This window comes from Sander lucioperca, chromosome 15 (genome assembly GCF_008315115.2).
Source record: "Sander lucioperca isolate FBNREF2018 chromosome 15, SLUC_FBN_1.2, whole genome shotgun sequence".
Lineage (NCBI taxonomy): Eukaryota > Metazoa > Chordata > Actinopteri > Perciformes > Percidae > Sander > Sander lucioperca.
This window is the reverse complement of record NC_050187.1, coordinates 12,646,954-12,669,146: the sequence shown is the minus strand read 5'-3', so window position 1 is coordinate 12,669,146 and position 22,193 is coordinate 12,646,954. Positions and strand designations below refer to the sequence as shown.

The 22,193-nt window shown below is 41.8% G+C and overlaps 1 protein-coding gene across 23 annotated transcripts; it reads left to right on the top strand.

The window, feature by feature from the left end:
* Positions 1-321: 321 nt before the first annotated feature.
* lrrfip2 (leucine rich repeat (in FLII) interacting protein 2) lies at positions 322-21,376 on the top strand. 23 transcript variants are annotated; one of them, XM_031284185.2, is made up of 27 exons: positions 322-561; positions 1,819-1,974; positions 7,832-7,918; positions 8,392-8,454; positions 9,651-9,713; positions 9,859-9,897; positions 10,124-10,195; positions 11,140-11,187; positions 11,308-11,376; positions 11,647-11,736; positions 12,232-12,288; positions 12,654-12,707; positions 12,831-12,887; positions 13,681-13,752; positions 14,025-14,138; positions 14,565-14,606; positions 15,001-15,132; positions 15,566-15,637; positions 16,523-16,693; positions 16,811-16,903; positions 17,284-17,376; positions 18,055-18,156; positions 19,573-19,705; positions 19,913-20,083; positions 20,183-20,262; positions 20,384-20,488; positions 20,583-21,376. In XM_031284185.2, the coding sequence occupies exons 2-27, from the start codon at positions 1,885-1,887 to the stop codon at positions 20,691-20,693; spliced, it is 2,280 nt and encodes a 759-aa protein (XP_031140045.1). In that variant the 5' UTR covers positions 322-561; positions 1,819-1,884; the 3' UTR covers positions 20,694-21,376. The 23 variants fall into 23 exon arrangements, with proteins under 23 accessions (XP_031140045.1, XP_035848398.1, XP_035848399.1 ...); XM_031284186.2 differs by lacking the exon at positions 322-561 and adding an exon at positions 604-808; XM_035992505.1 differs by lacking the exon at positions 8,392-8,454.
* The last annotated feature ends 817 nt before the right edge of the window (positions 21,377-22,193 follow it).

Sequence of the window (22,193 nt, the reverse complement as noted above, 5' to 3'; positions counted from 1 at the left end):
AAAAATAATTAGTTGTACCAGCAATTTTAGCTATGAGAATCATGTATAGCCTGAATAGGAGTCAGGAGGAAACCATTACCATTGACAGAAGCAAACAATTTGCGTTACAGTAGGGTTTTTACAATAATACCAGCAGTTTGCGTCATTACTTGTTTGAACCGTTTCCATGCTGTCAGCCCCTAAAAGCCGAACACTGGAAAGTCACTTCGTATGTTGTTATAGGCCTACCAGACCTATTAATTATCACTCAATGAAAAAACCTTCTCTCAGAATCGGATAACGGTTGACATTTTTGATGTGTCTGACGGCCCATGAAGGCAGCATCACACCCAAATTTTTCCCAACATCCGGGACTTTTGGAGCTAACCAGTGTGTGTGGAAGGTGGAAATTGGGTAAGGAGGGCAGTGGAGAGCGGTGGAAAGGCGGACTGATGACAGCTGTCAGTGTGGACAAAAACACTACCAATCTCTGAAGAGAAGCCGAATGGCTCTCTCCTAAACCTCCAGGAAAGAAGGGACACACCTTAGCAGTATCGCGGGTTATTTAAAGGTGTCGCGAAGGTAACGTTATATTTTTGGGGTGGGAAATATGACGGGAGGATCAGTGCCAGTCTGCCCTGTCTGCCTCTCAGGATAGTTGAGTTTAGCCCTGCTGGCTATCCAAGCTAAAACTGGTCAGCTAGCCTAGCCTTGGCTCCAAGAGATTGTCGGCGGTGCTGGGGGTCATTGCTATGGAAGGGACATGTCTTGATAGTTCTCGTCTTTGTAAGCGCTAGCTTCAGCTGAAGCGGAGGAGGAACCTAAAAGGGTAACTTTTAATGAGAATTTTGGAAGGACGAAATGCTAGTTAGCACTCCTATTTAGCTTACCATTGAGCTGGCTAACCTTGGTCAACGTTAGTATAATTAGCTAGCTAACGCTAACAGGGCAGTACATTGGCGTAATTTTAGATTTAACCGAGCTAAGGTAACGTTAGTCACAATCTCTTTTCCATAATGGACATGGTGTAGGGACTGTAATGTTGGCTTTGTTACTGGTTGGAAAACTGTCCGAGTAGACGTTAATGTTTCAGTAAGTTAACGTTAGCTGAAGTTGGTTGATTAACGCAACGTTAAACTAATAGTAACGTATAATGCTGTGTTCAATTGACCAAGGATTATCCATTAATTTGTTAGCCAGCATTTCTGAGGTGGTCAGACTGCTAATTTTGAATCAACGTTATGGATCCACAGGGTTCAGATCATCAAACGTCTTCAAGGAGTGCTCATGCCTCGCTTGGGTCCTCTGACTCAGCCGGCGGGTCCTAAACTAGGCGTTTTCCTCTGTCTTTACCAGCCAGCACAAGTTCTCTTTTGTCTTTGATCTGTTAACTTTGGTATTGTCTTGACCTCCATAATAAACATCATGTTGATGATGATGATGATGATGAATACTATACCAGCTAATGCAAGCCTTATCAGTAAACAATCATGCTTTTGAGATCAGTTTCAAATGTGTACCTTAATATTATTATTCTCTCTGTTGACCTCATTAGCTGTTGTTTATTGGAATGTTATGTTCAAATGCTGATTTGTAAGGCTGCAGTGGTCCTGCATGTCACATTAAGGCTGGTTCATGTCAGCCACAACTGCTTGTTCAAAGACATTGTAGGTGCCATACATGAGTGGATTGTATGGGCTGTTTGTGAGATTAGAGTGCATAAAACCATGTACAATTTAATGTAGTTAAACTGGAGAATGCACGTCATATTATCTAACACTTGGCTTTGTTAACAGCCAGTTAAAATAAGCTTCTTTTATCTCTGCTTAATACCTGTAGGTATTTTCATACAGTGTATTTCCTGGCCTTACACATCATCGGTGGAGCTACAGTTGCATAGGCAACATGGGGACACAAGGCACTGGCAGAAAGCGTACCCCTCTAAAAGACCGGTTCTCAGCAGAGGATGATGCCTTGAGTAGTATTGCCAGGGAGGTAAGTTCAAACTCCATCACACATACACTCCTCCTACGTCTTTGCATTTTGGAGAAAACTGGAATGGATCTGTGCTATATTCATCCCTACATTGCTCCATTCATGCATTGCTTAATCAATGCTAATATGATTTCATCCAGCTCCAATTGTCTTGTTTATGCTTATCCAGATAATGCGTTCAGAAGATTGATTTTTTTCCTCTTTGTCTCCAATGTTAATCAGCAGCCCCATCACATTTTAAAGTAAAGGGAACATGACTAGACATTGTCAGCACTCATATGATTGGCTGACGTTGCACTGTGGCTGAAATAGAGACAGTTTAAGCTAAAACCTATATGAAATGTATTGCCAAAGTTTACAAATGTTAATGTATATGTAGGCTATTTTCAGTTGCATCTATAGTTTATGACGTATCCATTATCATGACCTAAAACAAAAAAAATGCTTTGATCATCTTCCAAGTGTTATGCTTGTCAATTGTGCGATACCATACTAGAAAACATAAGTATGATTTATGAAATTGACTAAGAAAGACTCAAATGTATTCAATTTGGCCTCTGCAATTTGTGCCAGACATGATTGCATTTTTGTTTTGCCAATATTTGCAGAAACCATTGTTAGTTCTTGAGCATGTCCAGGTAATTTGTTTTTCTAAAGATTGTGGAAATGATTCAACTATTCTTGTATCTTCCAAATATCAGTGGATCGTGATCATTTTTTGGTGTTCTTTTGAAAACCAAACTACTCATTACAACAGTGATATGCTGAGACTACTAACAAAATGAGCAGAAATATATTAAATTGATTTTACAGGTGGAATAAAACTTAAGCAGTTCTGATGATAATCAAGTACACTTTGAACATAAGATAAGATTTTTTTTAAGGACATGTTGTTTTGACAACAGCTCTGGGTAGATTTCTTGGATATTGGGATCAGATTAAAATGCAGAGTGTAACCTGGGAGATAATGTGTAATGTCTTAGGCTGGCTTACCAAGTTCTCCATTCAACACCCAGGTGTTTAGTCAACCTGTATCTATTACGCAATAAATTATGTTGAGTTGAAACATAGTGGTCAAAGTTATGTCAGCAAATGGGCCTCTGAAGCATATACTTAAATGTGGACTTTCAGGTTCTGCTGGATAATATGCATTTCGGTCCAAGTGAGTGGAGACAGCTGGTTTGGACAACAGAGATATTGACTTGACTTGTAGTCAACACAAGCAGAAGAGAGAAGCTGCCTAGCCTGTAGCGACATGCCTTGGGATTATTCCATTTTGTTCCACAGCAGGGCTGCCATTCCTTTGCCTTTTTTTCAGAGTGAGGTGGTTAACAACATTGAATGCAAAGATCAGTTTTCAAAGTTTAATGTTCATTTGTTTGGTAAGCATAGGTATAAAAAAAAGCCACATTGTCTGCAGATTTTCTGTAAAGAATTCAGCTCAAGTCAAATGATTTCTTGCTTTTACAGGTAGAAATGTAACAGTGGATGAATCTGCTTTTCATAAATATTTGCCGTGGCCCATTTTAAGAATGCTTCATCTATGCAGTGCCTCATTCTTGGGCACTAAGCACAAGGCTCCATTTGCTCTCTTTATAGTCATGCAGGCAGATCATAGAAACATGAGTCATCTGACCCTCCCAGTCAGGTCCTGAATCTGAATCTCTTTGTGGAGCAAGGCAGAGATTAGATCAACTGTGCAGGGGTCAGTGTCTAATTTGCACAACACCACCATCCCAAACAAATCTTCAGAACACTGCAGCTTCTGCCTCATGTTGTCTGTGCCTGGTTAAGAAAAGTTACAGCCTGCCTCTGCTTGGCACCGATCACTGATTGAGAATGACTGTGAATTTGAGCCTGCCCTGCACCAGCCCAGTTTTGAAGCCTCTTACATTACTAGGCAGTAAATCCTTTTGAATACCAGCAGCTTCCTTAGAAATCGGACAGTGGCTAAGTGTTCAAATTAGATGATCATCCCTCAGATTAGGATCTAAGGCAGCTAATCGTACTAAAACGCAAGGCAATCATTGACTTTCCTCAGTGTACAGAGGGCGTGTGCTTGTGTGGATGCTATAGTTCATAGTTCATAACAAGTGCAATGGAAAGTGTTGCACTTTCTTTTTGCGGAGACGGTTCGGAGATTGCTGAGGCTGCAGAGAACAAAGCATATATTACAGCGTCTGTCAACAACTGATGGACAAGGACTGTCAGTTTGATCCGACTTCATTCTCTGATAATGCAAGCTTTTTAATGGTACTTGTACATTTAAAATGTCGTGTTTTTGTCGTATTAGAAGCAAGCAATTAATGATTTTCAAGAACTAGACTATTTTAATGTTGAAAGAGAGAACCAAAGGTTAACAGTTTAGTGCACCTAGAGTGACTGTACTATAAAGGCCTATTTTTAAATCTGCGTTTAAACAAATCTACCAATTTGTAGGAGCTGATTTATATTTAGTTTGTACTTACTTTATGCTGTCTTGGCTTTTTGATGATTATAATTATGGGAATTGTTGAGTTGTCTTTGCAATCAGTGTATTTTTTGATTAAACTGCTAGGGATTATTGCTAGATAGAATTCTGCATTTATATATTTTAGTGGGTGTTAAAGTATTCTGTTTACATATTAGCACCTTCCATTTAATATACCTATTGCAAGCTAATGTCCTACAATTCTTTTTATTTGTAGTTTCATTATTGATTAATGTGTTGATTACTTTTTTGATTGTGGTAATTTGTCATCATTTCCCAGAGCCCAGATGTCTTCCTTTTTTTTCTGAACCAACAGTCCAAAACCCCAAATAGTCAATTTAAAATAACTTTAAAAAAAAAATGAGAAAAGTAATAAATCCCTAGATTTCACTGGAGCTACCCAAACGGTGGTATTAGATTAAATGTTATTTACCATGCTCTCACACAAGTCAGTGTTGTAGGTGCTCCAGGTGATCTCATGGCGGATTGCTGGACTTTTATTGCCCAGAGTGCTGGAGGTGTGTTTAAAGGTGAACTTCTGCTGCTGAGGTTACCCCAGCCCCATGATATGGCTGTCAGAGGGCTGGGGCCGGATGGGCCAGGCTATAGATAGGACAGAGACAGAGAGCTCAGCTGTGCTGCTGTGCAGAGCAAGTCATACTGTCAGACAGCTCAACAGGTGCAGAGCACAGGGCCAGCTGTCGCTCTTGCTTTCTCATTCGCTATCTCTTCATACACTAACAACTTTACATCCTTTTTCACCTTGTACAGAGTTATATTGTATGACCATCAGTTAGACTCCAAAATCACAGAGCGCCCATAGGAATTTTTTTTACAGAAATGTCCCACATTGCATGTACGTTTGCAAAACGGCATTTAATCGCAAGTGTTCTTGGGTTTTGGTTTGGTTTTTATGCAGTTTTAGAAAGTAGTAGAACGTAGTAAACTTAAATACACACAACAACAATCACAAATTATTTGATGATATTCCTTTGTTCACATTTGTTAGTGAGGATGACATTAAGAATTATCTCACTCATCTTCCGTACTTTGCTCAGACTATCATTCTGGGTCCTGGTTTTCACTCACTCTTGGAAAGTTAAATTAAGGTATCTTATCACTATAAAACAAGATGGTTATTATACTTGACTCAAACTATAGTCAGTCCAACTGGATACAAGTCACTTTCTCCTACTAGTGATATCGAACTAAGCTTTAGAAAGTGTTAAAATTGTTTTTGTCAATAACTAGGCTTAACAATGTGCTTTTACACAACACAAGGCAAAAAGATCCGAATTTGGGAGTTTGTTAAGCATTACTATACAACAGTGTTTGTTCACTCCAGGATAGTATTGAAACAGGAATGGCCTCTACCCACAGGCCTTCTATTCTGGCAGTGCAGATAAGAAATTGCTGGAATGCTGACAGTGTTTGTCTGCAGTGAGATACTGTACACACCACACGCTGTATGTATGGACTGTCTTTTAAGAGACAAAGGGCTAGGCTCCATGAGCAAGTGTGCCGTTCTTTGTTGGTGGGATGTTCAGTTTCAGAGCATGTACAGGATGTAATTGGTATTATGGACATAATGGAAGGATAGTCTAGTCTACGTACATAGTCACCTGTGTGACTCCACAGGGCCGTGTAGGAGCTCGCCTAAATTAGCTCCTTCTGCTGAGGTACTCTGTAAAATTAGCCCCTGTTCATATTCTGACTCAGTTGGGGGCACATTGTGTGATGACTCTTCTCACTTTTCCCCCCAGAGGAGAGTTTATTGGTCTCAGTTTGGCTTTGACTTAGCAAAATCAGCTCCATGTTTACCGACTGAGCAGAACCACACTATTGTGACTCACTTTTATTTCCTCTTGATTCTGTACTTATCTGTTAGCTTGTTTGTGCGCTACTGGTGTCTTTCCCCATGAGGTCTTTAAATCAGCCCTCCTGAAACTTATGGTTAGCACATGTTGTTGGTGATGAGGCATCCCAAGCACTCACTCTGGACAGGAGGACTACAGAGCTGTGACTCACGGGCGAAACTGGTCAGCAAGGCCACCCCGTACAGTATGAACTCTGTTGAGAGTTTATGCTGGACAGTGTCCATATTATAGCCCGACCGATAATGATATCGATATTTGAGAGAGTAAAAAAAAATCTCATAGTAATATATCAGCCGATATTAATATTTTGTTACGAGGATAAACAAACATTTTGACCCCCATGAATGTGTTTATTAAAGACCAACATTTGTACTGAGTGGAACATTTTACAGTGGAATAATAAAACGTGTCAGTGCTCTTTGGTGGATGAACTATGTGACTGAGTAACTCTTTTTAAATGACCCATATCTTTGGCATTTCTGTTCTGCAGTTTCTTGTTATTTATCTGACATAATATACGACGATACCTGTACAACTGCTTACATTGGTCAACCTGGCCGATGTATTGGTTGGGTGAACTGCATTATTTATAGTATGAGGTCAACACAGACTCTCTGTGGGTGGTCAGTTGTAGGGCTGCACGATATGAGGAGAATATGCGATAACGTTGTGAATATAGCGATAACGATATTACTTGAGATAAATAAAGAGATATTAAAGTGTACTCAGTTCTGCATTTCTGCTGCTTTCAGTTTTCTGCTAAAATACAACAAATTGCTTGTTGAACTGAAGACAAATGAAAGGAAATCATTTCCAACCCAACACTAAAAAAAGTGACAGTTTCTTTTTAAAGTGTTATTTCCTGCTGATATTTTCTTTCAACTAACACAAAAAAATATCTCTTGAGTGTCTATCGCGATATGTCGCAGCCTTTCGCGATATGTATATTGGGCCAGTTAATATTGCGATGACGATTAAAAAAAAACCGATATATTGTGCAGCCCTAGTTTGTTGTTTTGAATAATCAGTTGTTTTTAGAAAAGCCTTTTAAAAGGCAGTTGTAACTATTCCACTCATGATCTATTATCAGCAGAAAATGTATTATAGACTTAACATCTAGACATAACTGTCTAAACTGTCTCTAAAACTTAGATGGTATGTCTGAGAAAACAAAGCAGTTTTGCATTTTTTTCACATTTGAATTTGATTTGTTTAATATATCTGCACAATAAACTACAGTGTTGTAACTATGCAACGCTAGCATGAAGTCAACTTCTTCATCAAAAGGTTTGTTAATCAGGTTCCAGCTAGTATAAAAATCAACCCATGTGTACATTTTCCACTGTCTTTTTGTTTTAGGGGAAACTGATGAGTTAAGCACTCAAATACACTCATGCAATTCCCTTCCTTGTGTTTATTCCTTGCACTTGTTAGGGTGTGTCCTCAGGGAAAGGCACCTTTACAAGTTTCCAGTCATGGCTAACAAGTGTGTTCATGTTGTGTCTCACAGGCGGAGGCGAGGCTCGCAGCAAAGAGGGCAGCTCGGGCGGAGGCCAGGGATATTCGAATGAGGGAACTTGAACGGCAGCAGAAAGAGGTATATCCATATAACACAAAATGGAACTGACTGGCAAAGGTGCACTGTGACCATTATTCAACCCATCAAGCGAGCTTGTGCCCCATAACTGCTGCTCTCAGCACAGATCAACTGTAGATTGAACATGGGAGTTGGCCTGGTTTTCTCCTTGATTATTTTTTTATTTGTTGGTTTTACATGGACAGTTACTACATTAACTGACTGAGTGTTTGCAAGCTGCTCATCTGCCTCCATAGCCACTGGTGCAGAGGAGCTGTTTGGCTTCATGCCTTAGGCATTTTCAGATTAATCTGACAGGTCATACACAACAAACCTAATATACCCACAGAAAGAAAAATGAAAGTGCTGCATGTCCACAGATGTAACCAAAAGTTCTATTCCTAAAGTGAATGTCACCCAGTTTTTTACGTTTCAGCAGTTTTTAAGTGAAGTATGATTGTATGTTTTTCCTGGCACTTCCTCCCTCCATCCAGCGTTCTTACCAGTCATCGAGCAGCAGTAGCAACAGAAAATGGGGACAGATCCACCAGTGGATGGTAGGCGAGCGCAAGAGAGTGTTGTAGCCTCTCGCTCCACTAACAGCCTGTTGTGTGGGATTGAACCCCAGTCAAGCCTGACCATTTAGCTACACTTGACTCACAGACTACACTGTACCTCACTGTGGAAATATGCCTCAGCCGTGTGTTTGCTTTGGAGACACCGTAATCTGTGGCTGTGTGTATTCATAGAGCAAGCATTGGCCTTTGACTTTATTTAGGGTTGGTGAGACTGCATGCAAGGAGTTGGTTTGGACATTTAGTTTAGTTACTCCTCCAGCTTCCAGCTACATCAGAAAGGACGGATGCTTTTGAATGGTAATAAACAACTTTTGCATTCACTTGTGTCTCTGTGTGTTGCTGGTGTATCGACACAGTAAAGAGAAGCAGAGATTTTCATTGTATGCCGTTATGTTGCCTTTTTAAAGTGCTCATATTATGCTTTTTGGCTTTTTCCCTTTCCTTTATTGTGTTATATATCTTTTTTGCGCACATTATAGGTTTACAAAGTGAAAAAGCCCAAAGTCCATCCCAAAGGGACTTACCATCTCCAACAGAAAACACTGTTCACAAACTGCTCCAAACAGCTCTATTGTAGTCCAGCCTTTACTTTGTGCGTCACTTTGTAACACACGTTGTAATGCTCGCCTAGCTGCTAGCATGGCACGCCCTCATACTCTGCTTCTGACTGGCTAGTAGTGCTGACCTGAGTACTGAGCATGTGCGACTCCCAACAAAGATGGAACAGAAGTGAGATGTCTCACTCTGTAGCTAAAACAGAGAGCTCAACACACAGGGTGAAAAGAGGAGCTGCAGCAATGTGTAGTACAACAAAAATATGGTGTTTTTTGAAAATTAAACCATGTAAACCTATCCTGATATAACCTCTAAATACAATTATGAACCTGCAAATGAGCATAATATGAGCACTTTAAAAGAACAGATGAGACAAAAATGTGCAATATGTTAGCTGTTTGTGTATAACATTAATCTTGATATGTTGTGCTTAAAGAGGATAACATTTGCAAATGTTTATGACATCTATCTGGTTATAAACATACTGACAAAAGTTGTTTTGCATGGTTTGGGCTTTGCATTAGCAGCTGTTGAGCGTTGCAGTGACCTTACTCACCCCTGGGATTGAGCCTCTCTACTTTCACTCTATAATGTTTTCCAACTTTCCTTCCTTACTCCAGGCTGACTCAGAAAAAGCCCGAGGCTCTAGTAGTAGTAGTATATCCAGCAGCCGTCATCGCCGGGTCTGTATCTCCCCTACACACTTCCTCTTTGTCTGCCTGTATTTCCTTTCTACTTTCTCCTTTTTAATCCTGCAGTTAATCTCTCATCACCCATGTTCCTCTATGTCTGCTTTTCTGCTGTGACTCCATGTTTCCACATCAACAGGGGCTGGATGATGATGTCATGTCAGTCCGCAGCTACAGGGTGCGTAAAACAAAATAAATCCCTGCCAGTTTTATTAGGATCATGCTCTCATAGGGGCACATAGATGTGTGAAAGCCATTGTTCATGTTAGGAAAGCAAATGAATGCATTTGGGTTAAATACCTTTTTTTTGTAATTTGGTTGTGTTCATTTGCGTCATGGCATAAAATAGTTTGCAAGGTAAAGATTTCTTCTAATGTTTGCTTTTGTCTGTTTTTTATTTGAAGTCTACCTCATCATCAGCAATACGTGACTTGGGGTCTAAGAGTCGATCCAGTTCCCGTAGAAAAGATGCATTGGTGTGTTGTGTATGTGTGTGAGAGCATAATGTGTATTTGTGTGGAGTTTTGGCAACTGATTGAAAACTGTACCTGGATTCTTAACATGTAACCAGAGTTCAGGTCTGCTTAACTTTATTGTGCTAGGCAGATCAGAAGCAACCAACAGTTTTCTGATTTCAAATTTTCCTGGTGTTTCCACTTTCCTTCAGTCTGTCTCATCTACTCCTGCTCCAGTTATTCCCTTTTCATATCAGAGATTCACATAATGACAGATTAAGTTATATCTGGAAGGAGACATAGCATTGAGGGGAATGTTGGAGACATCGGTTTCAGCTTTTTAAAGTGCTGGACATTTGTACCTTGACAAGATGTTTAGTGCAGTAATCACCTAGAATCTGTCCAAATATACCATCAACCCAGAGAAACTCAAAGCTGTTTTCTACAGGATTACATAGTCTGCGTTTGTAGCAAAAAAAAACCATATGTTTACTACTCAAAGCCACCATGGCCGCCCGGATAGCTCAGTTGGTAGAGCAGGCGCCCATATATAGAGGTTTACTCCTCGATGCAGCGGGCCCGGGTTCGACTCCGACCTGCGGCCCTTTGCTGCATGTCATTCCCTCCTCTCTCTCACCCTTTCATTTCTTCAGCTATCCCGTCAATAAAGGCCTAAAAAATGCCCAAAAAATAATCTTTAAAAAAAACAAAGCCACCATAATGAGCTAAGAGCCACTGACGCATGTTTTTGTTCCTTCACTGTGGCCTTGGAAGGGTTTAGAAAGACGAATGGCTTGCTTGATCCATTGTGTTGGATTACTTGTTGCCTGTTGAACAACTAAACTAGTGTTAGTGGGACACATGAATTGTGTGCTGCCAGTGCACGCCTAACAGCAACCTAACAGCTTCTCAGAGGTTTGATCTGCTGCTGATCATAATTCTTGTGACTCCTGTTCCCTTTTCAGTCTGACGGCCTCTCCACTAGCTCCACCCTCAAGACTTCCCGCTCCACTGTATGTATCTTATGTGATGATCACCTGTTTATCACTGCTTCTACGCTTCTGCCTCTCGTCCTTTTGATCTCATTTTTGCTTTTCTTTACTTAAATTTTTTTTGGGGGGGGGGCTGAACAGAGTTCTGTGTACAATGACCTGCATGGCCATAAAAGGGCTTCATCCAGCTCCGCGAAGAAGGATCTGCTGGTCAGTGTACTCCTTTTTAATGTTGTTTAGAGTGTCTCTTCTGCAGCCTCAAGCATGAAGGCAGTGTAGTTAAAAGATATTGGCTTGCAGTGGTCATTTACTGTAGATTGACTTTACCCCCTGATATGATTGACTATTTATTGCCTTGTGAAGTGTCACACTCAAGTTGACCAAGCCATGTTGAATGTGTCTAAAATTAGACATTAGTCTGACACTTGAGGATGAAAGTTGTTGTCTGTTTGAGGTCACATTATGTTACCACTCTTCTAGACTGGACTTTACCACGATCAAAGGAACTACACCAGCCTAACGAAGACCAAACCAATGCCTCCTCCCTCCACATCCACCTATCAGCCTCGGGTTGGTCCCCCAGACAGTGCTGTCCAACTTTCAACCCTTTTCATACACAGGCTGAGGCAGTATATTCCTATCTGCATGGTCTAGTTTATTGGACATTTATATCCCTAACAAACCTGTTCTGTAACTACAATAAGATATATTGTTGATGCCATAAAAGCATCAAAGCAAAGATAGAATCCAAAGCTTGACTTTTAGGTTGAGATCTCTCTTTCCACTGTAAAACCGTTTTTATGATCATTTGAATTTATGTAAATGATTTGCTCACCGACAAAAGTGGTGCTCCTCCGCCAGTATTAAAACCGTGGACAGGGACAGTGTCACTTCACATCACTTCTCCTCTCAGCACTTATCACCCTAAATGTTACAGGGTCAGCAAAACAGTCATCCTGTTTCCACTTTCTGCAGCTCTTTAGTCTCTGTCCACCTCACATTCCCGCTACAGCTTTCCTCTGTCCTCTAAACTGACATTTCCCTTGCTCCCCTCCTCTCTGACAGGCCACCACTTCCTCATCCTCCACCACTGGCACAGGGCTGCCTCGCAGCTACAGCATGGTCAGTTCCTGTCCACGCTCTGCATGCCTCTAGTTACCTTAGGAAGTAGACATTCCCTCTCTCTTGTGGCCACATACATCTGATAGGATCCTGCTTATATTTAGCTCCAGGACACTCTGAGGCACGTGGTGGCTGGAGATTTGTGCATCAGTTAGATAAGACAGAAGTTTGCGTGAAGCCGAGACTTTTGTTGTAGAGCACTGAAACAAATGGTCTACTTGATGTTGGAAATACAGAGTGTTTCTGTTAATTGCATGGCCCAGAGAAAGTGAGTCTACTCAACCTACTTAGCTAGTGTGTCAAAGATTCATGCTCCCTCTTTTGTTTTTGCTAAGCCCTGTGTTGTTTCCCACGTGTGCCCTCAGGCCTCTATTTGCGACGACACCAGTCTTTACGGCTTGGGGAACAGTTCGAGAGCTGTAAGTCTTCTGAATGTTTGTCAAACAGCGTTTGAGCAATGTCACCACCACAGCAGCTAACTGTTGTGCCTCTGGCCTGACGTCTGTCGTCATGTTGATCCCCTGTCCTCCTCCCATCCGCAGCCCTCTGAATATAGCTGGTACTCCTCTGTAGCCAGCTCCACCCGCAGTAGCCCTGTGGTGAGAACCTTAAAACCACCGCCACCCTGCATGATGTCAGCTAACACCACAGCAGATGACCACTATTAACAAGCTTCCCCTCAACCCCTCTCAGCACCAGGCCTCCCTCCCTCCTAGGGAAAATGTTGATCACCCTTACCAAACTGGCTACAGCTTGCTTTAGGGAACAGCCTGGTTGATTGACATTAAAGTGTGTGAATTTGTGGCCGGGTTGGCTCAGTGGGTAGTGGAGCAGGCGCACATATACTGAGAGGTTTATGCCTTGACTTCGAATCCGACCTGTGACGATTTCCTGCATGTCTTCCCCCTCTCTCTCCCCTTTCTCACCTAGCTGTCCTATCAAATAAAAGCGGAAAAGCCCAAAAAATCTTAAAAAAAAGGAAAAAAAAGTGTATGAATTAAGGATTTCTTCTGCAGTGCTGCCGTGCAGGCTAAGATGTTATAGCAAGGTTGTCTTATCTTACTTAGCTCCAGTTAGTGCGTTTGACAAAATTGTCCTAATTGCATGAATTAACATTACTTGTAGTGTCACAGTCATTGGAGTAATCCAATAATCTGTTTAATACAGAGACTGCTACTGCTGTTTGAGTAAGAAGTGTGCGTGTCTCAGATAAAGCCTTGGGCATGCAGCCATCCTACTTTACTTTGGTGTGTGTGTGTGTGTGTGTGTGTGTGTGTGTGTGTGTGTGTGTGTGTGTGTGTGTGTGTGTGTGTGTGTGTGTGTGTGTGTGTGTGTGTGTGTGTGTGTGTGTGTGTGTGTGTGTGTGTGTGTGTGTGTGTGTATTCCTCTCAGTCTTCTTCAGATGATGACACTGTCAGCAGCGTGTCCCAGGAACGCCTCGGCAGAGGCCGCAGGGACAGCGTGGTGAGCTGTAGGGATCGGGCTGTACAAAATCTAGACTGATGCTGTTTTATCACAGTAGTTGATGATCTAATAATCAAAGCTTTTCAACTTTTTTTTATTGTATTGTGCTGTGTAAGAGCGTCAGCTTAATACATTTTAAATGTCTTCACCTTGAACAGTGATCTCCTCTGTCATTGCTTTCCTTCTGTCCCTTTTTTACTTGTCCCTCTGTTATTCTTTATTTCTCTGCGTCTATCTCCCTGTCTTCTTCATCCTGTGTGTGTTGTAAGCAGTCGTCTGACTTCTCGGACATTAGTGAGACGGCTGCTGATTATTTCAGCCGCACCAGCCGAAGAGGCAGCATTGTGTCTGACCTCGATGATTTGAGCATTCCAGATCTAGACGCTGTAAGTGGCTAAGCTAAGTTCACAACAGTGGGCTGAAAAGTGCATTGCAACCCCAATGCATGATTAAAAATAACATTTTGGTTTTCAAAACTTTTCCCACAGCGTGTTTTTTATTGACTATTAATAAGTAAAGTGGTATAAGTTCAGCTGAAGTGGATGTGACTGCAGTGTGCAGCAGCATGGACTTAGAAAATCTTCTTTAATGTAGTGCTGTGACTCACTCAGTGTTTTTATTTGCTTTCACTTGTTTGGTTGTCAACTCTTTATGATCTGTGAACATGCAGCACTTATCCCAGACTCATATTAACTCCTGGACTAACTCCCTGATTTGCAGATGAGGAAACGGCTCCAAGCATGACAACCCAGGATGGGCGTTCTCAAAATAGTCTTTATCTCTTTTTATAATATGTCTTCTCTTTCTTTTAGCTGGATGAAAAATGTGACAAGCAGTATACAGACTTTAGTCGGGTGAGTGCACCACTATTTAGCAATTTACTTTATTCATTCAAATTCTTCAGCGAGCACTGAATAGGCAATGCAGTAGTCGGTGAGTTTAATCTCACACTTACAGTAGCTATTAGGCAGCTACCATGTAACCACAACACACCCGCAAAGAAGCATCATCTGGCTTTTATACAAACGGCATGTGGCGATAGGGAGCTAGTTTGTCAAGTTTATAAAATACACTTCAGCACATGACGATGACAAATCCTTCCTGGGGAGGTTTTGAATTGGGCGGGATCACTTAAGAGCCCTGCTGTGCTCAGATGATGGTGTTGTATAACATGTCGGAATTGTGTTGCATTGTTCTTTTGTTTTTATGCGTTTCTGACTGGAGTTTTGTGGTACTTTGTGTTCTCAGCCATCTTCCCGATGTGCCACCCCAGGCCTGTCAGCAGCCACGTTGGCATCGCTGGGGGGCACCTCGTCACGACGGGGCAGCACAGACACGGGTAGCATCTATGACCCCGACACCAGTCTGAGTGAACTTAGGGTAAGGTGTACAAATCACAGTGTCACCCTTCTATACATGTGACTGAATAAACCGCTGAAAAAAGCTAGCAGATGAATACAATTGTATGTGTTTTATCTTCAGATGTTCATCATCACATTATCATAGAGCTTAAATGCTAATCTACATGTTCTGTGTCTGAGCAGTTTATGTATACATCTGTTCCTTCTGCATATGATCCTCCTACAGCATTTCCTCTGCTGTACCTTCCCTGCTGTTCTAAGTGTCTGCTTTCTTTATGGATGTGACATGTTTTCTTTTGAAGCTGTTACTTATATTTCGGTGCGCTGGTCATGTGTATGCCAGCTGGATTGTTTTTAGAATGGCAGCACGGGTGCTTTGTTATCTCTCCTTGGTACTCCCCACCCTCTGATGCCCCAGTTCACCCCAACCATTCCTTCCGTCTGCTCTACAGGATATCTATGAACTTAAGGACCAGATTCAGGATGTAGAAGGGCGGTACATGCAAGGGCTTAAAGAGCTAAAGGTAGAGGGGCTTGAGCTCACAGCATGCCTTCTCTTGTTCTCTGGGGAGCACTATGGCATCACTAACCCCTCTGCCTCCCCACTCATACCCCTCTGCACCCCCTCCTGTAGCTCCTAACACCACAGCCATGTATTTGCGTGTGCTCCCAGTGTGAATTGCGTAATGAATCCTTCTTTTTTGCATGATCTTCCCTCACTTCCTGTTTTGATCCAACTCACTGGTTGTGGCCTGAAATGAAGACACTCCCACTATTGAGCTGGGTTCAAAGTTTAAAGAAGAAGAGTCAAAATGCTCCACCTGCTGACAGATAACAGTCATGCTTTCAATTTTAAAGCTCTTCTTGCGGCCAGCCTACATTGCCACAGTGTTGGATGGCCTTCTGGCTGACCTGACTGCTGACACTTTCAGCGGCTTCACGTTCTCTTAGAAAGGACACTGAATGTTTTATTGATAATAAGAGTAGTTTACTAACAAACCTGACTCCTGGATTGTTCTTGTTAGAGTTTGATACAGCTGATGCACTATAGCTAGATCACTTTCCTTCTAGTTTTCTGATTGTTCACTTGTAGTTCTCTCTTTCAGATCCCCTTTCCACACAATTTCCTTGTTTCACTCCTGATTCAACACATTCTATTTATTGCGTGGTCAATGTCACCACTTGCACCACAAACATTAGTCCCAAATGACCTGTTAACAATGGAAAACTACCACAAAAGGTGGTGTGCCTTTACTTAATCATACATTTAGAAATAAGAATAGACGTGTGTAGTATGTTTGGCCAATGTGTGTTGAATTCTTTTTATACCAGAGAGCCCACCGGGTGCATGTAGGTGAGCTGTGCTTGGAACCAGTTTACTCTGTTTAACATGCTCCCACCCTTATCAGGAGTCCCTTGCAGAGGTGGAGGAGAAGTACAAGAAAGCCATGGTATCGAACGCACAGCTGGACAACGATAAAGGCAACCTCATCTATCAAGTGGACACACTAAAGGACGTCATCGAGGAGATGGAGGAACAAAGGGCTGAGATGAGGAGGGAGCTGGAAGACAAGTCAAAGGTGAAATATCTGTTGGTCAAAGAAAGGTTCTGAAGCTTAAATACATTTAATGTATGTAAAGTTACACAATATTTATATTGAAGGGTTGTGGCTGAACTATTCTGTCTGTGGTTTCAGGAACTAGAAAGACAAAAGCACACGTGTACAGTCCTGCAGCATAAACAAGAAGAACTGAAAGAGGGAATCCGCCAGAGAGATGAGCTTATAGAGGTAAGGCTGCCCTTGCATTAGAAAAACAAACCGTTTCTGCCAGCGTGACCCCCTCAGACTGCTATTCTGTCAACACCTTGAAAGGTGTTAGAGCCTCTGTGCAGGCTGCAGAGGAGGCTCTGTTCTGCAGGAATTTGATAAGGATTGATTGGCACTGGCCTGCCTCTAGGTCCTCTCTGTCTCTTCATTCATTCATTTCTCAGCATTATCTCCTCAAATGAGTGTCTTCTCACCCTGTTTCACCTGTTCCTATCTCTTATTTTGTATCTGTATGTTTTTATGTGCATTTTCACTTCTTTTGTCTTTGTTCCATTCAATTTTTTCCTATTCTGTTCTTATCCTGTACTGTGTCGTCTTGTTACTGCTCAACGCCGCTCCAGGAGAGCCAGCGAATGCAGACTAAGTTAGATGCCCTCACCAGAGAGGTGTTTGACCTGCAGGAAACGATAAACTGGAAGGACAAAAAGATTGGGGTAGGAGGTCCCACAGGGGTGCTCTGACAGAACACGAGAGGCCATAGGTGGTTGTGCTTTTTAGCCTTTAGACATACAGTAATGTCCATCCACCTTTTTGGCCTCTCATGCTGTCTCTGCATGATGGAGACCCTTAGGCATTAGCACATACCTGGACCCATCCACATTCACAGTTTGGAATTTTGCATGTCGAGATAACAGGGTTTTCAGTTTGGATTCCTTGACCTCAGCTAACAATGCAAGTGCACTGGCACTGTGATAAAGCCTGCAGTGGGCAGCCTGTGAAATTAACATAGTTTTATTTAGGATTGTCATGTAAACTAATGTGATCCATATATTCTGGCATGACATGCATGTTCCACTTGTGGATCACTTAATGTGTTAGTTTCTTAGTGATGAAAGCATCATACTTATATGTAGTTTTCACAAAGTGCTAAGTCAAAAAGATCTACCACCTTACAGATTCTGTATCTTCAGTCCCTGTGCTCTACCACACCTCTTTCTCATCTGTGTATTGTTTGTTTTCCATGTCCTTGTTGGCTTGATGTGCACAGTGCATGTTTGTGCATGTAAGATGTCTTGCTATAGCATGTGGCGTTGCATGTCTGTCCAGAGTCAATCCAACTTCTCCTCTGCTTCTTCTTTTCTCTCTTGTCCTTTTCTCGTCTGCGTGGCCAGGCCCTAGAGAGGCAGAAAGAGTACTTTGATTGCATTAGGAATGAGAGGGACGAGCTCAGAGATGAGCTTGCTGACATCAAGGGGAAGGCCCAAGCAGGAGAGGTAGGTCTTCTGAAAGTCCCAGCAGAAAAAACAAGATTAGAGGAATGAGTTGCTGGCACAAAAGTACTTTTTTATACTTTTCCTTTCGGTTGGAACTAAGCCAGTTAATGCTATCAAACCTGTTATTGTGTTGTACTTTGTACTTCTAACTCTTTGTTTTTCTTTCCATTTTATTTTCTTGACAACTTTATCACTATTTGGTACGTGGTAATCCGTACTTGACCGTGACTACAGTGTACTATATGAAATTACTGGTGGATTTGTTGTTTATAGAGGGTATGCACATAATGTCACTGTACGTACTGTAGATGTCACCACGGTAACTTCCCACAGTGGCAAACGCACAATAGTCAGCATCTGCTGTGCATTCTCATGTGTGTCAAAGAGCTGTCCGAATAGTTTCCTAAAAATTGTATAATTGAATTCTAAACAAAGTTTAAAAAAAAAAATAAAAAATAAGGTTTTCAAAAATGAGTCTTGTAATATAATAAAAGTATTCTTACAAAGTTATTTATTTATATCAGGGACCCTAATATTTGGCTACATGTTTTTAGAGTTGCACCAATATGGAATTGCAGGGCCAATAACTTTTTTTTGTAGCCAATACCGATACGATAACTGAAAATATTACTTGTTTGTAATTAGGCTCAGCCATTCCGTACAGTTAACGATGGTTTTTAGCTCATTCATAACAATTTACTATTGGCATAACAAGCACTGTATGGCTGTGCAGAGCACACCGGTGGGTTAAGAGGGAACAGGGAGTTGACTGTGAGCAGCGTGGTCGAAGAAGTCCCATTTCTGCAAGATCATGTTCTGCTTGGTCAACACATAAATTGCTCGTGCGGTCTCCCTTTTCTGGCGGTTTCTCTAGTATTTTACTAGACTTGAGTAAAACATGAACTCAAGTCTGTTTCAATCTCTCTGCCGTGGCCTCTCTGCTCCTGTGTGTGTGTGTGTGTGTGTGTGTGTGTGTGTGTGTGTGTGTGTGTGTGTGTGTGTGTGTGTGTGAGAGAGAGTGTAAGTGTAAAAAGCTCAGCCATGCTCCACGTTATTGGATGTAATTATTGACTGAAATTTAATTATTGGAACAATAATAGAATTTTCAGCCACTGATAGATAGATAGATAGATCTATCTATCTATCTATCTATCTATCTATCTATCTATCTATCTATCTATCATGCATCTCTACATTTTAACCTCCACAGACTGCTGACAGTTCAATACATCGTACAGATCGTCATTTACAATGGCGTTTTCCGTCCATTTCTAGTGGCCAACTGTTGGTCTGCGTGGTCACTCATTGGTGGTGAGGGGTGTGGTATATAAAAAGGTGACATCAGTGCATACCCTCTGTACTTGCCAACAGAGCGAGTGGAGCCAGTCCTCAGTAATGTGTGTTCTCTCACCACAGAAACATGGGCTGGTCATCATCCCAGACGGCACACCAAACGGGGATGTCAACCATGAGCCTCTGTCCTCAGGGATCACCGTGGTCTCCCAGGAGGCCGCTCAGGTGCTGGAGTCTGCAGGAGAAGGCCCGCTGGGTGAGTCAGGATATTACTTCGTACCACATGGATGCTAAATAAACTGATCCGATGAACACCAAAGCTGTAATAAGAAAAAACAACTGTCACATTTCAGTGTATTTTATCACGCCAACCTGCTGAACACATTCAAGTTTGTCCAGTCAGCATCTTTTGCGTGTTCCGGTAAATTGCATCAGCTTAATGTATTTTCCATCTGTTTTGTAGATGTCAGGCTACGGAAGTTGGCAGAGGAGAAAGATGAACTGTTGGCTCAGATCAGGAAGCTGAAGAATCAGCTGGAGGAGGAGAGACAGAAGCACTCAAAGATGGACAGTGCGTACACAGACGGGGAGAGGATGGAGAACGGTACAGACCTACACGTTATTGAGATGCAGAGTAAGTTGACCTCATGATCAAGTTTCGGCACACAGATCTCATGAACACTTTTTGGTATTTTCAAACTCACTGGTTTCTGTTTGTTTTTTTTCTCTGTAGGAGATGCCAACAGACAGATTAGTGAATACAAATTCAAGCTTTCTAAAGCAGAACAGGAAATAGGTACAATGGAACAAAATGTAAGTAGTCAAACTAAATAATAGTGCACACATTCAATTATAGAAACATGGTATATACAAAAAGTTGTATGTTTTAGGGCTCTAAGTCACCAAATAGTTCTCTTTTGTGTCCGTTTTCCAGATTAACAGACTTGAAGGACAAGTGTCCAGGTACAAGGCATCAGCCGATAACTCGGAGAAAGTAGAAGACGAACTTAAAGCAGAGAAACGGAAACTTCAAAGAGAGGTACAGACACAGACTTGCATTTCATAATGTGAAACAGGAAATGAAGAAGGCTGAATGTAACTTCTCCCTTCTGTTCCCCAACCCACACACACAGCTTCGCACAGCTCTAGATAAGATCGAGGAGATGGAGATGACCAACAACCACCTAGTAAAGCGCCTTGAGAAGATGAAGGCCAACAGGAACGCCCTTCTGTCACAGCAGTGAGGCAAGGCAGCGTCACCACAGAAGCCCTTAAACTCGCACCTCAGACCTCTGACTGCCATATTGCGTCTGGAGCACATTTCCAATTTCTAGCTGTAACACTTTAAGATTTGTAGCTAACCAAAAACACTTACAAAAACATGTAGCACAGGCAGCAAACTGAATTGTGTCCTTTTTTCTTTTTAAACGGAAGCGTTGTCGGGCAAGCCGCCAGTGTTTTTGGAGGAATGACTCAGAAACTTAACTAATAAAACTATAAAGTTGCTGGGAGATACATCTGAGGACATTTCTCGAGTCACTACTTACTTTTTCAGAGCTTTGTACTACATCATGTTATCCACGAGATTTTTTCTCTCTGGCTGGGTGCTCGGCTGTTTTGTTTTTGTTAAGTTGCATGAATGAGTATAATGATGCTTTTTAAACTATTCAACCCTCACGGCTGCTCCGGCCCCGCACCTTTCCAGCTTCCCCTCACACAGTGAAGTGCCTTTTCACACTAGGAGACTGGAGGGTCCGCACCGCTCAATGAAAACAATAATCATTTTTAACAAGGTACAGAATGATTTATTTAAAAAGGTGCAGTCAATATTTGAAAATATGTAGAACCAACTGTGTCTGCTGCGGTTTCATTGAAAATTTTCAAATATTTAAAAGATTTCTTGAAAATAAATGTGTAATTTACAGAACTGTGTATACAATCTGAATATTTTCTTTTTCGTGGTGCAGTTCAGATGTTTTCTACTTTTTTGAATCAGTATCGTTATTGTCAGTATTTTTCATTTGTAGCCTTGGTTTCCAATATACATAGTGGGTGTGTGTGTGGGTGGATGTGTGTGGGGGGATATGGGTGTGGGTGGGTGGATGTGTGTGGGGGTGTGGGTGGGTGGATGTGTGTGGGGGTGTGGGTGGGTGGATGTGTGTGGGTGTGTTTGGGTGTGTGTGTTCTTGTTTAACTATATTCGTGGGGTCCAAAAACCAGGAGTCCAGTATACTTGTGGGGTCCCGACAGCTTTGTGGGGCCAAAATGCTGGACCCCACAAGTTTAAAGGGCTGCTTGAGGGTTAAGACTTGGTTGTAGGATTAGGGATAGAATTAGGTTAGGGTTAAGGTTAGGCATTTAGTTGTGATGGTTAGGGTAAGGGGCTAGGGAATGCATTATGTCAATGACAGGTCCCCACAAAGATAGTGCCACAAACGTGTGTGATGACGAAATTATGTGACTGGAATAAAGATAGAAGCACAGTTGCTAAGCATAAGTCATGGAAATAATTTTCCAGGGAAATAGGTGTTGCAAACTTGTAATTGTTCAAAATGTATTTGGAAACATTAGTTGCGGTGTTAATTTCCTCCACACTGAGCTCTGATCCCTCCACACTGCCCACGTGTCTGACTGACAGGGAAGATGTAGCTGTAATCAAAGTCGAGCATGTTTAGGCATCATTAGGGGACTCGTGACCCAAATCTTTTTTTCTTTTTTTTCCCTGGCTGCGTGTTCCAGGTCTT

Coding starts and splice junctions, on each gene's coding strand:
- lrrfip2 (XM_031284185.2), top strand. CDS start 1,885: ATGGGGACACAAGGCACTGGCAGAAAGCGTACCCCTCTAAAAGACCGG. Junction 11,377..11,646: donor CCGCGAAGAAGGATCTGCTG/GTCAGTGTACTC, acceptor CCACTCTTCTAG/ACTGGACTTTACCACGATCA. Junction 13,753..14,024: donor GAGGCCGCAGGGACAGCGTG/GTGAGCTGTAGG, acceptor TGTTGTAAGCAG/TCGTCTGACTTCTCGGACAT.